Genomic DNA, 17606 nt, shown 5'->3' with positions numbered 1-17606 from the left:
TGCAAAGTTACAAACTTGATTCCGGAACTGCCCAAGACCTCCCTGTTTCTCTGACCACTCTTGGTAGAAAGATTTGTGTTTTTTTTCCTTTTAGCCATTATAAAAAGTAAAAGGCCTAGAAAATGAGTCTTCAACATTTTAAAGCACACAAACATTGTCAGCAAAATGTACGTGTGTTTCAAATATGTTCCCATCAATTCACTTAAAACCATATGGATTAATTTATCCACTTAGAGAGCTGGGAAATCACACACTCTCTTGCTCCGTACCTCAAGATGTTTGTTCTTAAACTAGTGAGGTCGCTGATTTCTGATGTTCAGCAGAGGGCAGAATTTCCTATATTATAAACACCCCATTTGTCATTAAAGATGTTTACTTAAAATGTGAGATTTACAGAGTAACAATGGCTGTAGTGATAAAAACTATAACTTGCCATTATTAGTATATTACTTTCTTTTTCCTATTAAATCATAGATAAAACGTAATATCAGCAAATATTAACACCAAGCTTCCCTAGACTCACAGCTTATCTTGTTTAAAGAGAAACGTGTAAACATTTTGTTGATAAGATTGTAGGAAGTATAACTTCCTGCCTGACTGAAAGCTAGTTTGGGACACTTAGTATAAACTTTGAGATCAGGGCCTTATTAGTTTCCATATGGTTAGTAATGTGCGGAAGGTATTATTGCTGAGTTGATTATAAAATGTGGCAAAAAGAACAAACTAATTTATTAGAAGTATTACTTTCCCCACATTTCTAACAGGGGTCTGACATTAGAGTCATATGAAGAAAGGAGAATTCTGCCTGAAGGAAAGATTTGCATTGCAGCATAGGAGTCCTGTGTATAAGCATATAGTAAGCAGGTTTTTCAGTTCACAGGAAATATTTGAGCATCGTTGTGCTTCACTTTATATTAATTAAACCACACACTGAAAATGTACATTGCATCTAACCAGTATCCACCCAGCAACTCTTAAAATCATCTGACATTGGATCTTTGTGCAAGTAAAACATAACATGCCTAATGTTTTAATTTTTTAAATTTTATTTTGAATGCTAGTATGAAGAAGGAAAAAAGCGAAGAAAACCCAACTACAGCAGCGTTGATCTTTCTGAGGTTGAGTGGGAAGACAGAGATGATGTGGTAAGTGATTTGTTTTAAGGCCCTGTCAGAAGAGATTGTTGTATCCCACTACTGTACTTGGTAACTGTTCAAGTAGTCAGCAAAGAGGCCGCCTAACTGCTCCAGAGACAGTAGTCCCTTTTTACCTAATTACGAATTTTATTTACCTTTCTTTCTTTCTTTCTTTCTTTCTTTCTTTCTTTCTTTCTTTCTTTCTTTCTTTCTTTCTCTTTCTTTCTTATATGCATGTTTCTGTCTCTCTGAGTTTGTATCATCTGTAAAATTCATCACCTAATTTTAATATTCCATGCATCCCATTATGAACCCCAGTGGCACTGTGCTGGTCACCAGGGATCAGTACCTCTGTTCAGGTCTGGCCCACCTATCAGATCAAACTGAGAAATCTGGACCAGATTTTGACTGCTCCACCTCTCTGGAGGAGCTCTCTTGGCTCATGCTGCCCTTAGAAATAAAAAGAACAAACTAAACTAAATTAAAAAACAAACAAAAACAGATGCTGGAGTCTGTTTAGATCACAGAAGCTAGCATGGAGTCCCTATCAATGATTTACACCTAACACTTAATTTCAGGTTTGAAGAACATCATACAAATCAATTCCTTCTATCCTCACCTGTGCCATGCACAAGATCCCTCCAGATATTACCCATATTTCTCTATCCACTCTGTAGTTTGCCCTCTATCCCATTCTTAGTTACCTTGCAGGCTTAGTCTTTTTTGCAGTACTGTATCAAAAGCTTTCCTTATGTGTATGTCCATGGCTTAACCTTTGCCTGGTCCTTCTGTTACTTCCTCAATAAATCTGATTTGTTAGGCATGATTCGTTTTGTGTGAATCCATGCTGACTGTCCTTAATTAAATCGTAACTTTCCAGGTGCTCCCCTTTCTGTCTCTGTTACTTAGTTTTTCCCATAACTTCACCATTGCCAAAGTCATGCCTGCATGTCTGTGTTTTCATAGATCTTTCCTAGATTACTTCTCAAATCTCAGTAGCTTCTCTTGAGTCCCTCATACTTCTACTGTTTCATGAGGTTTTGAATGCACACACTGAAGGTTCCCATATTTACTTTGTCATGTCCTTCTGAAATCTGGGATGAATCACATACTTCTTCCCCAGGAGTTTTGTCAGACTTCAGATGTACTAATTTCTTGATCCCTTTTCCAACATAAGTCTATATTTTCTTTTTTCGGTTGCAAAATATATATCAGTTTCTGCCACTGCCCATTCCCTCCTTTTGTGAATAATGAAACAATTCATTTGTGTTTTAGCAATATCTTTCTTTCCTGTTGATAGATTGTCCTCATTGTCTCTCAAGAGGCCATACTGTCTCTATATTTGAGTTTTTGTGCTGACTTTACATGAAACCTTTCTTCTTATTTCTTATGTCACCTAGTGCATTTTTCTTTGCCTTCACTGTGTAAAATTTCCTCTTCATGTTTTCATATTCTCTAAATGTCCTTCTGTAATCTCTGAAATCCTTCGTGTTTTCTACATTGCCTTTTTCTTATCCTTGATTACATATCACTATACCTAACTTATCTACGACTAATTGATGTTTTTAAAAATATATTCCCAATGTACACGTTTTATTAGTAGACTGAACATGCATCCTTTTAGGCATTCATGAATCTGTTTTTTTTTTCTATTTCCCTTCTTTTATCCTATTTTGATTCCACCCAGTATTTCCAGTATAATTCTATAATTTCTTCTAGTTGGTTTATACAGTTTTATTTCCTCATTTGTGTTCTCACTTTAGTTGCAATAAATTCCACACACATCTCTAGTTAGTGGTTTCAGTTTTTTGTTGTTGAACACAACCTGATTTTGGTTCAAAAAAATTTAAATCAATGGAGCTCTGCTTGGATTCTGGTTTTGTCTGAATAGACAACAAAGCCACCAAAGCTCCTGATAAAACTGGCAGACGCTCATCTCTGTGCACTGCCTGTGGATTCAATTTTGGGCAGTTCTGCAAGACCCAGAAGACTTATCGAGTGACCAACAGTCACCAAAGTTTCCTTACAAAACCAAACCAAAGTCTGTTTTGTGTCTATCCAGAGACAGCAAAGAGTTTTATTTCAATTTTTGATGAAAGGTCCATGGGGCCCAAAAAAGGTTTGGACTAAACTCTGCTAGTTTTAGTTTTTAATGTTCAAACCTTGAAACAAGCAGAGTTTCCCAGGGTTTCAGATTTCAAAAAAAAAAACCTAATAGTTTTCTTAGTACTACTAATAGACTAAATTGAGCAAAAAGCTTGTGGACCGGGTCCAGGTCGGCTCCCGACATGTAAAAGTGAAAACTAGATAAAAAGCAAGAGGATTTAGTTTTGAGGAATACAGAATACGTGACAGGAAATATATGGGCTTAGTACTGTAGCTTTGGACCACTAGTAACCACAGTCTTGGATACTCATGCATAATATATACACATCAGAGTAACTCCCTTACAGGGGTCAAATCTACCAGGTTCCAGAATCATTACAATTCATCATCACATACTTAAGGAAACAAATCCTCCTTCAAAAGTTATCTCATCAATAGATACCTTTTTTATACAACAGTGGCCTACAAATCTACTAGTAGATCATTAGTCACCAAATATTTTTTGAAAAGACAATATGTTAAATGTTGTGGAAAAAGGTAGTAAAACTCCAAATGCTGGCCTAATGCTTTGGCAGCGCCACCTGCAACTGGAAATGTTCTTGCAGATGTCTAAATATGAGAAAACACAAAGTGAAAATAATACTTTTATAGAGATTTTTGTAACCAAGCCCAGCACTGCTACAATTTTATTGTGTAATGGGAGAGGAGTGTGTGTGTGTGTGTGTGTGAGTGTGTTTAATATAACTATACATAACACATTTATAAGAGCTTCAGTTACACAGAGGGACAGAAAGATCAAGAAAAGGGATGGAGGAGGAGCAGTTCAAAATAAGGAAATGCATGATGAAAGCTATAGATAGAACCATTCTTAGCAACATGACTAGAGATAAATAGAATTTTAAGGTTTGGGGTGGACTTTCCTGATCAAAGTAATGACCAGTCTAGTGTTGCCAACTTTCTAATCGCACAAAAATGAACATCCTGCCCTTGCCCTGCCCCTTCTCCGAGACCCCGCCCCCACTCGCTCCATCCCTCCTCTCTCCATCGCTCGCTCTCCCCCACCATCACTCACTTTCACTGGGCTGGGGCAGGGAGTTGCGGTGCGGGAGGAGGATGAGGGCTCCGACTGAGGGCGCGGGCTCTGGGGTGAGGTCAGAAATGAGGGGTTCAGGGTGTGGAAGAGGGCTCCATGTTGGGGCAGGGGGTTGGGATGTGGGTGTGGGGTGAGGACTCCGGCTGGGGGTGCAGGCCCTGGGGTGGGGCTAGAGATGAGGGGTTTAGGGTGAAGGAGGGTGCTGTGGGCTGGGGCATGGAGTCGGGGTACAGGGTGGAGGTGAGGGCCCTGGCTGGGGGAACAGGCTCTGGAGTGGGGCCAGGGATGAGGGGTTTGGGGTGCAGGAGGGGGCTCTGGGCTGGGGCAGGGGGTTGGGATGTGGGGAAATGCAGGGTGAGGGGTCCTGGTGGTGCTTACCGCGGCTCCCAGGAAGCGGCCGCCAGGTCCCTGCAGCCCCTAGAGGCATGGGCGGCCCGGGAGGCTCCATGTGCTGCCCGGGTGCCACCCCCGCAGCTTTTATTGGTCATGGTTTCTGGCCAGTGAGAGCTGTGGAGCCAGCCCTTAGGGCATGGTCAGCGCACAGAGCCTCCCTGGCTGCCCATGCATCTAGGGGCTGCAGGGACCTGGAAGCTGCTTCCGGGAACGCATGGAGCCCAGGCAGGCAGGGAGCCTGCCTTAGACCTGGGCCTCCACCATGCCGCCGACCGGACGTCTAACGGCCCAATTGGCAGTGCCGACCAGAGCAGCCAGGGTCCCTTTTCGACTGGGTGTTCCAGTCGAAAACCAGACACCTGGCAACCCTAGCCTAAACCCTCTCTTTATTTAACCCTTCTAAGGTCTAAGGAATATCCAGAACGTTTTGAAATGTGGTGTTGTTTAGTGTTGTTTTTTTAGGAGATTATTTATGTCACCATCCCCTGGAACAAAATGTAGCCCCTTCTTGGTTAATAGTAAGGGTCAGTGAGGCTGCTGGATGTTTCATTGGGGAATTAGAGCTTTGCGATACAGTTTGCTGACTTGAAGGCAGCATGCTGCTCAGCTGCTCAGAGGGCCTGGATTTGATGCTCTTGTTTCTCCCTGTGCCAGACCAAATAGGCGTTGTTTGCTCAAGTTCAAGAAAAAGTAAAGAATTAGCTTATTCATACAGCTGCTTGTAATCATGTAACATATTACTGGCATATTTTACCCCCACAAAACACTTCTGTTGAAGTTGTGTAAGAGAATTTTTCACTAGTTACCACATTGACTTAATGATTTCACAGTTTTGCAAGCACGTTAAATGATCTCATACTTTAGCGTTGAGATTGTGTTGGCTGACAGAAATAATAATACCTAGCTCTTATATAGCTTTTTTTTTTTCAGTAGATCTCAGAGTTTCACAATATTTAATGTATTTATCTTCCCCAAGCCCCTGTGACATAGGGTTTTTAGATGGGGGAACTGAGACATGGAGAAGCTAAGTGACTTGCCAGTTTCACATAGTAAGTGTATGGCAGAGCAGGTATTTGAACCTTGGTCTCCCAAGTCCTAGGCTAGCGCTCTAACCACTGGACCTTCCTTCATCTCTCAGTAGGACACGAAGACACATAATAAAGGGCATACTTTGTAATACAAAAATGTATACAGTAGACATAAGTAGGAGCTATCCTGTGACCTAGTGAGGAGAAGGTAGCAAAGCTGAATTTAGATTGTTGGTAGCCACAAGCAAACAGATTCAGTGGAGGTATTTTTTTTCATTAATTCATTTCCCAAGTTATAGGAACCGCTATCTTGATCTTACTGACACACTATTAGGAATAGAAATCTTACAGTATTTTTTTTTCATGAAGTTACTTCTTAAAATTCTTTTACTATAATTTGTAGTTGGACAAAGTGTGTGTGTGTGTGTGTATATATATATTTTTTTTTTGAAAAAAGTTTGAATGATGTTTTGAGTGTCTATAGCCATCTGAGGCAGTACTTGCTTTATATACTCAGAGCAGAGATGACACTGCAGAAGAGTTGAGAAACCAGATTATAAATCCAAGAAATGTACTTTTAGAAAGCAAATAAATAAAGACAAGTAAAATGCTAAATGTCATATTCAGACTTGATCATAAATGCTACTAGAGTTTTTGAGGCCCTGTTAGTAAATCCATGACTTGCCTGAGGTTTGTGGGAGGAATGGGTCCTAGATAACTGCAGGCACCAAAAAGGAGGGAAATGAAAAACATGTTAAAGATAAATGGAACAGTTCTTTAAATGTTAGAAAGTAGATTGTTAATTAAGACCAGCTCTCCAAGTCCAAAACCACAAAAGCTAAAATGGGAAAATATTTCCAGAATTGCCTATTATGTATTGTTAAAAAAAATCTACAGTAAAATATGTGCTTTATTTTATGCATGCCTTCAGCTAAAAATTATTCTTTTACACTCACTAACAGGAAAGTAAGACAGTTAACTTCAATCTAGACAGCCTAGAATTACATTTAAAGAGCGCAAACATTGCAGTTTTTGATAGGTCAGCCATGCTCAACTTCTTTTCATGAAAATATAAACAGATATTTCACTGACAAGCTTTGGCAAGCCCTGCTCGTTTTAACTAACCAGAAAAGCCTGCATAGCACCTTGATAGGGTCACATTTGCAAATTTTCATTGAAATCTGTTCTCATTGACCGATCTGTCATATGCGGCATGTGGTATTGGAGAAGGAAAGTGATGGACGTTGCTATAACACTAGGTACAACATTGTTTCCAAATATTGTAAATAGCAATGATTTAAGAGAGATTGAAATGCCCATTTCATATCACACTTCTGCATTTATTTATTTATTTTATTGTCCTTTATAGAACATATTTTAGTGTAAGAACTGATTTGCCAGATAAAATGTATTACTATATCTTAAAATATGGTAGCTCATCCTTAGAGTGAGCATGAATGAATAAGTAATTAGTGGGAATCTGTAATGAGAATTATGTTTATGGAGTATTTAAAACAAATACTGTTATTGCTTACTAGACACATATCCACAAACAGAACAATATTTTAATTTAAAATATATCATAAAGATATCTTTCCTAAGGTCTCTGTGCCTGTGCCATTAATTAAAAATACAACAGGATAAGAAAGTATCAGGAGCTTCTAACCCTAAACCGGTAAATAAACAAATACCACTTCACCTTGAATCATCCCTTAGAATATGTGCTAACTATTTATGATAAATTATCTGTTCGACCTTGTATTTAGGTGTAACACTGTTGAGTATCTTTCCCAGACCTGAAGAAGAGCTCTGTGTAGCTTGAAAGCTTGTCTCTCTCACCAACAGAAATTGGTCCAATAAATTATATTACCTCACCCAACTTATCTCTAATATCCTGGGATTGATGTGGCTACAACAACACTGCGTACAAATACACAAAACACACCCAGACAATACTCACATTGCTCCCAAATAGCAGCTCTTATCATATTTCTCCATTCCCAAAAATCTGGCTAGACAGCTCTAAAATATTGAACTTAATGGCCTATTTCAAATAAACAGACAGGGGTAGTAAGTTACAAAGCTAAGGGCTCCTCAAAAAGAATGCCCTGCCATTTGTTCCTCTCTTACACTGAGGGGGCTCCAGCCCAAGCACCTTGAAACAGTAGACTTGTGACAGTACGGTACTTCAGGAAGGCATTCTTGGGCTACTTAGGACTTTACAGGTAAAAATCAATACTTTAAACTCCACACAGAATCTGTGAGGCAGCCAGTGCAGATCACAGTTCACTGCTGGTGTGTGTTCCTGGTGAGACATTGCTTACCTAGTGGATTGTCCCACTCTGTACCAGTTTCAGTTTCTGGTTTGATTTAAGCTGTAGCCCAATGTAAAGCACCAAATGGAAGTTGAAAGAAAAATGAAATAGCTGTAGTTATTCTTTATTACTTTCCCATTGAATGGCTTGTTGACATAGCTGAATCACAGATTATTTCCCTCCTACTGGACTGCCTTATCATAACACCTCTAACAGACACACTTATTGGAAGTGCAGCAGTAATTGCTGAAAAATTGTGTTCTCACCATATGAAAACAAAGAACTGCTGTGACCAAATGAAAATATTTGGGAACTTTGGGATGTGAAAATTACTAAAAACACACATGAAGGAAGTGACAAAAATGTTTTTCTCATTTCAGCTTCGAAATGCAATGGTGAATCGGAAAACAGGGAAATTTTCTATGGAGGTGAAGAAGACAGTGGACAAAGGGGTACAATGTATAAAATGTTCTTCCTACTAAATGTAAAGCAAATAAATGTTTAAATGATCCTTGAAGATTATTTGGAATAGATATGTTTCACTAAGATTATTTTTCTCTTGCCTTTAATAATCCTGAGCCACTCATGTACCTTTTATGTCATTATTAACCTTATCACAAACTAACCATTTACTCTTTTACAAATTTCTCATAGCAAACTAACCTTGTTTTCTTTTCTCTGACTTTCTTGTTCTGAATCTAGAAACGGGTATTGGTGATGACAAATGACTACTATTATACAGACATCAGGGGTACTCCTTTCAGGTAGAGCTGACCATAATAAATGGACATTTCATCAGACTCATTGTACTTGCATTTGTACAAAGCTTGTGAGTTTATGAAAAGAGCATCAGCAGGAGCTCACAATAAAATATTCCTGGACAATGCTGAAAATAGCAAAGAAAAGAGGCTTTCCAGCATTCCTTTCACCTTTTCCAGGGATGGAAAGTTTGTGCAAGCTCACCTAGGCAAACTCACTGTGTTTGTCATGGCTTACGTTTCATTAAAAAAATATTCAGTTGAGGTTTACATTGAACGAGAGATTTTTGCAAGTACTCAGAGAGCTATAAATACTATAATCCATTTAACTAACTACATATTGAGCCCCATTTTGATTTTTTTTCCACAACAAAAATGCAATATAAATGGAGATAGTATTTCACTTCCAATTTGAGGTTTTTATATTTTTGTTTCCCTGAACTATCTTCAGTGTATTTGTACAACTAAAACTGAATAAGTCAGCCATATTATTTTGGCATGGGTTTTAACAAAAATGGCAAGAAATCGCTAACTGAATGCCCAAAATTGAATTAGAAATAATCCGTTAATAAAAGTATATTTATGGTAGCCTATGTTCAAAGAGGGAAGCTGATAATTGCAGAACTCTACTGAAATATTCCTGTGAGCCTGGCCACCCTCTTAGCACATATGACTGTCAGAAGGTATCCTGCATTGCAGCTGCATGAGTTCACTAGAAAGTGGGAAGCACTTTTAGGGTTGACTCCCATGCACCTCATCACTCCTGAGCAACCCAGTGATAGATTTCCTTTAAAAAAAACAAACAGATTACTTAATTTTTGAAAAACTTTAAGTGGAGCTAAATAAAGGCAATGAAAAAAAGTATATAAACAGGCAAAAAGTGTGAGCAGCAGAAAAATTACATTAAGAATTTCTTCCTGACATCTTTATCATGTTCTGATATTTCTTTCCTTTCACCGTCTCCATTGGCTCCCACACTTTGTAAAATTTCTCAATAGCTGAGTCTGATGTGTAAAGAGTTGTCGTCTCCATTGTAAGCCTGTGTGGGCAAGTTCAGGATTTGGATGAAGAATGAGCATGCTGGGTGAATAGTTGTGTGCTTAGAGTGGCTTCTTTGTTAGTTTGCCAAAGAGTGAATGGTTTGCTGCACCTCTAAGCACACATAAATACAACCAATCAAACCCCACATGACCTCCATATTCTATGATTCTATGTCATTCAAAGTAGCTAGTTGAACAATAAATATAATAGTGGGGTTTTGGAAACAAACTGTTTTTTTTAAATTTGCATAGTACATGAACTGGAATTGTTAGCAAGGCAAAATAGCTCTCAGTCTCTGCTATTATTTGTGCCACAGATTTCAAGGTCTGCTTTATTTCTCTGCACAGTTTAGGTGTGGCTCTCTCTAGAGGACATGGCAAATATTTCTTCAGAGGAAACGTAACTATAGAAGAAGGTAAGATACCATTTTGTGATGCTTACACAATAGTTTTATTGTTGATCTTAGTGGGCCTAAAGCTTGTGCATCTCTCACATGGTTTCTCTGCAGATTCCCTACCAGGATTAGATCATTTCTGATATTCTTGACATTTAAGCATTTTCATATGACATGTAATCAGAATGTGTTTATGAATCTTCTTTTCTGGAAACGTCCCATGCTGAAGAATCACTCAAAGGCTCGTATTTGTTGTTAATAATCCTTATAGAAGAATTATTAACTTCATGCTAATTTCTGAATCAGGATATTGGATACATTTAAAGTAGTATTTTGTTATGCACAGAATATAGTGTAGTAAGCCTTATCACCACAAAATTTAGAGCAAGTCTATGTTAATCAACTTAGAATTAGGTCTAGAGCTGAGTGCTTCTGGTTTTGATATTTTGTTTGCTTTTTATTAGCAAAACCAAAAGAAAAAAACACTTTCTTCTTTCTGGATCTTTAATTTTTGGTAAATTCATTAGTGAAATGGATGAAAGGATTAAAATGGTGATCAAAGAGCTTTCCTAGAAGGAGGGGTTGGGTGAGAAGAGGCAGCTGTATGGGGATGAGGTCAGGCATGGAAGTGTGTGGACCTGCACCTATATGGAATATAGTGTGAGAGGGTCTTAAGGAAGGGAAATCAGGAAAATGAAGGAACAGCAATAATGGAGGGAGCTATGTAGGCAGAAAGATCCCCAGGAGCAGGTAGGTGGTTACCAACATATAATGGCTGTAACAGTATGCTGGCCATTCACAGTGGAGGAGCCTTGTGCTGGGAGAGTGAGGAGAGAAGTTGTAGTGGTAGCTCCAAATAATCACCATTGTGTGAAAAAAAGGTTAAAAAAGGAATGCTTGCTGCTTGTCCTTAAGGCTTGAAGAAAAATACCAAGAAGATCTGGGTTCAATTCCCAGCTCTGCCCACAGACTTTTTCTGAGACCCACAGACAAGTCAGTTCATGTTTGTGGATCTTAGTTCCCTACCTCACAGAGTTGTTGTGAAGGTAAATACATAAATGTTAGTGAGGGACTCAGATACCATATAAGTACCTAGAAAGAAAGGTAGCATGGTGTGAGTATTGTAAGTCTTTACTCTCTGAGCTGGTCCCAACACACCTCTGACCTATCTTCCTTCATCCAGTCCCACATCTCGGCCTGTGTGTCTGACATTTGCTCTTGGATGTCTCATCATCACCTTAAGCTTTAACATAGCCACCACCAAACTCTATTCTCCCAAACCCTCTCCACTTTTCTGACTGTATCACTCTGGACAATATTGCCATCCACTCAATCACTAAGGACTGTAATTTTGAATCCTACGTCTGCTGTCACATCAGATTCAAGCTGTTTGTCACCACTTTCAAAGCTCTGTATAAGTCTATCCCTCCCTACTTACCCAAGCTTTTCTCACTTTGCATCACAATTCTGCCCCCTTCACTTAGCTGATGTCCCTTCCCTCATCTGTCTTTGTCAGCTTCTCACATAAACAGCTGCATGTCCCCTTTTTCTGTATTTTATCTTATCAATGTCATGAACTTCCTGAGCTCATTGCAAGTCCTTTACCATATGCACGTTTAAGCCCTTTTAAAGATCCACTTTGCCATGCTACCTACAGTTCATATTGTTTACATGTGTATTAAGTAAAAAAGAAAGAAACAAAAAAGTCAGTTTCTGGTCCCCTCTAAGCAAATTTTCTTTCTTTCTTTCTTTCTTTATTTCTTTCTTTCTTTCTTTCTTGTAGTGTGAGCTCTTCAGGCAGTGACTGTTCCTACTTCTCTTTCTAGAAAATGTCTGATGCTGCCATCAGCATAATACACAGTAATAATAAATTATTGCCTGAATGTTGAAAACTTGGACCTTAAGTTGGACCTGCAGAGCATATGTGCTCACATGTACTTGCATTCATAAACCCCACATTTATGCCCATGGTTACTTATGTGCTTACATCTTCATAGGTAAAACTCAGAGTCCACATTATGAAAATTTAGCCCATTTTGCTTTATCCCATGGGACCGACATGCCTACATTTACTGATATGAGATTAAGAGTTTTCAAATTCCCCAAATTCAAATTTATGGTTCTATATAACTAATAATACAGTACTGATTTACAGGCATCTCCATGAAGTGTTAATACAATAGACCCCTTCTAGACTATTCTGTAAACTCCTATTCATGTTCATGAGAGCATAGCATCGTTTTGTTTAAAAATATACTATCATTTCTGAAAAAAAGGTCTTCCTTGCAACTCTAGATTATGATGCAACATAAAAGGCGTTTATTAAAATAACAATAGCATGGGAATTTAAAGTTGTCTGGTAGTTTACCTTAATGCAGCTCTTTTTGCTCAGATCTTCTTCGGCTCGCCAGACATATCATATAAGCTTAAATATCTGTGCACAAACAAATGATTTTATTCCTGTCATTTCCTCCTTAACTCTCATTTACTTGGCTCTTGCCAGTTTGTCAGACCCTGAAGTGTATGTGAACATAGTTTTCTGTGATTTATTATGCTGTGGTAATAATACTCCTTCCAAGAAGGAAGAGTGTATGCTCTGAAGTGTATGTAAATACCCATCGGTTACCTAGACTGCTCCCTATACAACATATTATTATTCCTGTTTCAGGTTTGCATGATTTAGAACACCCTGATGTATCTTTGGCAGATGAATGGTAAGTCTTAAACAAAGCATGAAATTGGTGTCCGTTACCCTTCTTTGTTTAATATTGTTTGTGCTTACTGTGCCCAACTCTTCACGTTCAAAGACAAAGAGAGATCATGCTTATAAATATTTACATTGTAGTATTTTGGCAACATTATGTTCTCAGGTCATATTGCAACACTGACGTACATCCTGAACACCATCAAATGGCTCAGCTAGATGCTATTAAACTCTACCTCACAGGAAAAGAGCCATTGCTTCAATGTGAGTATGTTAAATATTTTTATACTGATAAATTTCATAAACATTCCTTTATCTAAACAATGATTGTATTTAAACTTTACATACTAAAATGCTAATTAGTTGAATTGCTGATTTGGTTGGCCAGGTAGGATTAACTCACATCATCTTGCAAATTCCATATTTACTTGAGAGTATAAGACAATTTATTGGTGTAGTACTTACATGTATTGATACTGAGATATTTTACCATATATAGTATTGACAAACCAAACACTGGATTTCCAGTTCACACTAGGCAGCCATGCTATCTTGTGTCATGGTCTCCTCAGATCTTATTAATTAAGGATGGTGGGGCTGAGACAGTACCTGAATGAGACTTCTAGAGAAAACACCACATGCTTCAGGAAGTGATGACGGTGAACTTTTAGGGAGGTGGTACTCTTCCTGAAGAGTTAGAAGAGCGCCAATACTCCAGTCCTGTAGAAGAGGCAGGTTGTCCTTTAGATGAATTGTAAACCTGAGACCTGGAACTCTCGTGATCGTTGATCAACACACACAGTAAAATAACACAGAGATGGATTTAAGTAGCAGGCGGCAACTTTATTAATTTAATATTGGGGAAGGTCTCGCTGCCCTGTTTCCTTTGTTCCAGGCATTTAAGTGAGTTCAATGAAAAGTTACAGGACTCCTGCCATAAAACTCAGAACTCCCTCTCCCCGGCAAGGGGGACAGAGGGCACCAACTGAGGGACCTTGGTCTGTGAGGATTTCAGGTCTCCCCTTTTTCCATAGGCCCACGGTCCACCAATGAAATCCCAGGAGTTTTACTTCCGGGAGCTGATCCTTTTGGTTGATTTGGGTGGGTCATTTTAATATGCCTGATAGCTTGTTTTGCAAGAGATTGAGTATTAATCTGGGGTCTTGCACAAATACCAGCATGAGAAATTGCATTGTCTTACCTAAACTCCCATGTCACTTCAAATGGATAAGGTATTCCTCACTTCCTAATCTAACATTGCTGCTGGTGCCATTGTAAAGGCTGCCAGTTTCACAGAAGCACAAAGCATGAGGGAGAATTGTGGTGGTGATTGAAGTGAAGTAATTTACACCTTTACATATTTAGCTTGTAATTCTGTGAAGAGCCCATATGTTTAAAGTAGATGAAATATAGATTGAATATAAATAATTAATACTATTTATGTGTGGTTCACCTAATAAAATATTTTGATTTGACTCTTTTTTTCACCAAACATATAATCTATTTGTTGCTATTGATTTAATACATTTTCATAGGTGATAAAGAATTGATACAAGAAGTTCTGTTTGATGCAGTGGTGAGTGCACCAATAGAAGCTTATTGGACCAGTCTAGCTCTAAATAAATCGGAGTAAGTAAATAAATACATATGCACATTTTAGTATAATAAAAAAGTATACGCTGGCACATGTAGTGAAATATGATTATGAAATATGATTGAAAAACAACTTATCAATTTAAGAACCTTTTACCCAGATACAGTGTAGATGGGCGCATTATACATACCTATGTAGTTGGGCTGATCAGATGATGAAAAATTGTGAGTGATTATTTGTTCATCTTCAAAAGAAAATTTTGAATCAACTTTGTGAGTTCATTTTCTTCAAGCATTTGAGAGCTTGAACTTCACTAAAGTGAATGAAAAGCAAATGTAAAACATTTAAGCTTAAATATTCACTTAAGGACAATTTGCAACAGATTAGGCACTTTTAAAATTTGCAGTTTGTGCCATCTTGGTTAGTTTTTGAGATTATACAATCTTTAACAATACAGAATAACATGAAACTAGCAAACAATGTAGGAACTGAAAATACAACACTGTATTTGGAATTATTCTCTAAGAAATTAATGAAATATTTCTAAAAATGAATACTTTTGTGAAATTTGTAATTTGTTTGAGAACGGGTTATGTACATAAAACAGTGAAATTAATAATATAAATTATTTATTGCACATTATTCACTCAGACTTTCTAGACATAAGTCTTGGATATGAAAGCATATAGATTTTAAAATTTTCTAAAACCAGATTGGAACTAAATGCTCTACTGTACAGTACATTAGCTATTCCTTTATTTGAGCTTTTACACTACATATGATACACTTAAGCTATAGTATTATGCAGAGAAATGTGATATATATTGGGAAAATAGGTAATTTGATTAGCAAAGCCTATGTGAGCTATCATTGTAGAAAGGGAATTCTGGAGACCATCCAGATGAGATTTGGTTAAGTTTGTACAATTTTCTGTGTTGTATGAAAAGGCCTGTTATTGTAAAGCCACATATAATACAGTGAGGTAATTAGTTGAGGTTGGTTTGTAATTACTAGGATTGTGATTTTTCCATCTCCATTTTTAGGAAACTGTGGGTGAAAAGAGAAAATACCATGGAAATATAAGTTTTGTTCTGTTTAAGTCAAATGTTAAAAAAAAACATCAAAAGTTAGTTTAAAAATATACAACAAAAATCCAGCCTGAAAAAGTGTTTTAATTATTCTACCTATAAAATTAATTGTGTTTATATTGTGCACTGAACTGATAACCAGCTGCGGGTTAGCCAATCTACTCTTAAGAGATAAGAAATTATTTCCTATGACTGCCACTTGTGTTAATATACCCTAAGCTTTGAGGGTGAAATTCGCACAGCAGAATAAGGTCTTTTGAATCCTCCAACACAATGGAACTACAGCTATTCCACTTCATGCGTGGAAGGCAACTTCAGAGGGTTTGTACAGGGAGACTCTTATACCCCTTTTATATCCTCTCTGCCACTACAGACACAGTTCATTGTGGAGGAATAGCGGATTGGAGGCTGGCAGTGGGAGGGCCAAAGGTTTAATTGGTTTTGTGATAATGTGAACCCAATGGCTACAAATCCTCAGAGATGATCATAGAACTGGAAGGGACTGTGAGAGGTAATCTAGTCCAGTCCCCTGCGCTCATGTCAGGACTAAGTATTATTAGACCATCCCTGATAGGTGTTTGTTTTAACTGTTCATAAAAATCTCCAATGATGGAGATTCCACAATCTCCCTAGGCAATTTATACCAATGCTTAACCACTCTGACAACTAGGAAGTTTTTCTTAATGTCCAACCTAAACCGCCCTTGCTGCAATGCAAGCCCATTGCTTCTTGCCCTAACCTCAGAGGTTAAGAAGAATATATTTTCTGCCTCCTCCTTCCTGGGCCAGCTCCAGGCACCAGCTTACCAAGCAAGTGTTTGGGGTGGCCACTCCAGAGAGGGGCAGCACGTCCAGCTGTTTGGCGGCAATTCAGTGGACGGTCCCTCACACCTGCTCGGAGCGAAGGACCTCCCGCTGAATTGCTGCTGCAGATCGCGATCGCAGCCTTTTTTTGTTTTGTTTTCGTTTGGCTGCTTGGGGCGGCCAGAACCCTGGAGCCGGCCCTGCCTCCTTGTAACATCCTCTTATATACTTGAAAACTGGGATCCCACTCAAGATATACCACATCTACTGCTTCCCCACATCCACAAGGCTTGTTACCCTGTCAAAGAAAGCTATTAGATTGGTTTGACATGATTTGTTCTTGACAAATCCATGCTGACTGTTACTTATCACTTTATTATCTTCTAGGTGTTCACAAATTAATTGCTTAATTATTTGCTCCATTATCTTTCTGGGTACTGAAGTTAAGCTGACTGGTCTGTAACTCCCTGGGTTGTCCTTATGTCCCTTTTTTATAGTTGAGCACTATATTTGAGATAGTGGGTGAGCAGGGTTTGTAGTCCCTATCCCAGCCTAGGACCAGGATGAGTGACCATGAGGAGCTATGCTGCTAGTAACCCACACCCTTTCTTCCCCCAGTCTTCGTGTAATTCCACCGCACAAATCCATCTTGAAGAAACAAATTTCTTGCAGTGGCCAAATAACTTTTCAAACTATGCATGTGTGTGTTTTATCTCAACAAAAATGAACATGTCTTTCAATAAATTTAAAAATAAGAGGAATGAGATCAAAAATGCTCTTTCACTAGCTCTATCTATTTACTGTTTAGAAATGTTTATCTTTGCTTGTGTGCTGCTCTATTTCAGAAATTCTGACAAGGGAGTGGAAGTTGCCTTTCTTGGAACCCGGACGGGTCTATCTCGTATCAACCTGTTTGTGGGACCAGAGCAACTTACTAATCAGTAAGTCACATGACTGTGCTGAAGGAGCAGGTGGGAAGGCAAGAAATTTTTTAGGAGATACGCTGTTTTTTTCTTCCCCAAAGTTTCACACTGGCAAAGCTAAATACATAGAATAAACAAAAACAGTTCTTGTAGTCTTTAGATTTTTCTGTAATTTTTGGAACTAGTTGGTGATATTTTTCACCCGCGTATCAGTTATAATAGGGGCCTTT

General features: G+C 38.3%; 1 protein-coding gene across 8 annotated transcripts in view; it reads left to right on the top strand.

Moving 5' to 3' along the window:
- CACNA2D3 (calcium voltage-gated channel auxiliary subunit alpha2delta 3) overlaps positions 1–17606 on the top strand; it is a 713664-nt gene that overhangs the window by 562907 nt on the left and 133151 nt on the right. For all 8 annotated transcript variants that reach the window (XR_004646516.1, XM_034776516.1, XM_034776515.1 and 5 more), the window contains 8 exons: positions 1062–1145; positions 8452–8523; positions 8774–8835; positions 10218–10285; positions 12933–12978; positions 13135–13232; positions 14504–14597; positions 17299–17394. Coding sequence is in view for 7 of the 8 variants with exons in the window: in XM_034776516.1 (XP_034632407.1) it covers positions 1062–1145; positions 8452–8523; positions 8774–8835; positions 10218–10285; positions 12933–12978; positions 13135–13232; positions 14504–14597; positions 17299–17394 (620 nt within the window). In the remaining variant the exon portion in view is untranslated. The remainder of the gene's footprint in view (positions 1–1061; positions 1146–8451; positions 8524–8773; positions 8836–10217; positions 10286–12932; positions 12979–13134; positions 13233–14503; positions 14598–17298; positions 17395–17606) is intronic.

Source organism: Trachemys scripta, chromosome 7 (assembly GCF_013100865.1).
Source record: "Trachemys scripta elegans isolate TJP31775 chromosome 7, CAS_Tse_1.0, whole genome shotgun sequence".
Classification (NCBI taxonomy): domain Eukaryota; kingdom Metazoa; phylum Chordata; order Testudines; family Emydidae; genus Trachemys; species Trachemys scripta.
The sequence above is the reverse complement of the archived record's forward strand: the minus strand, read 5'-3'. Positions and strand labels throughout refer to the sequence as shown.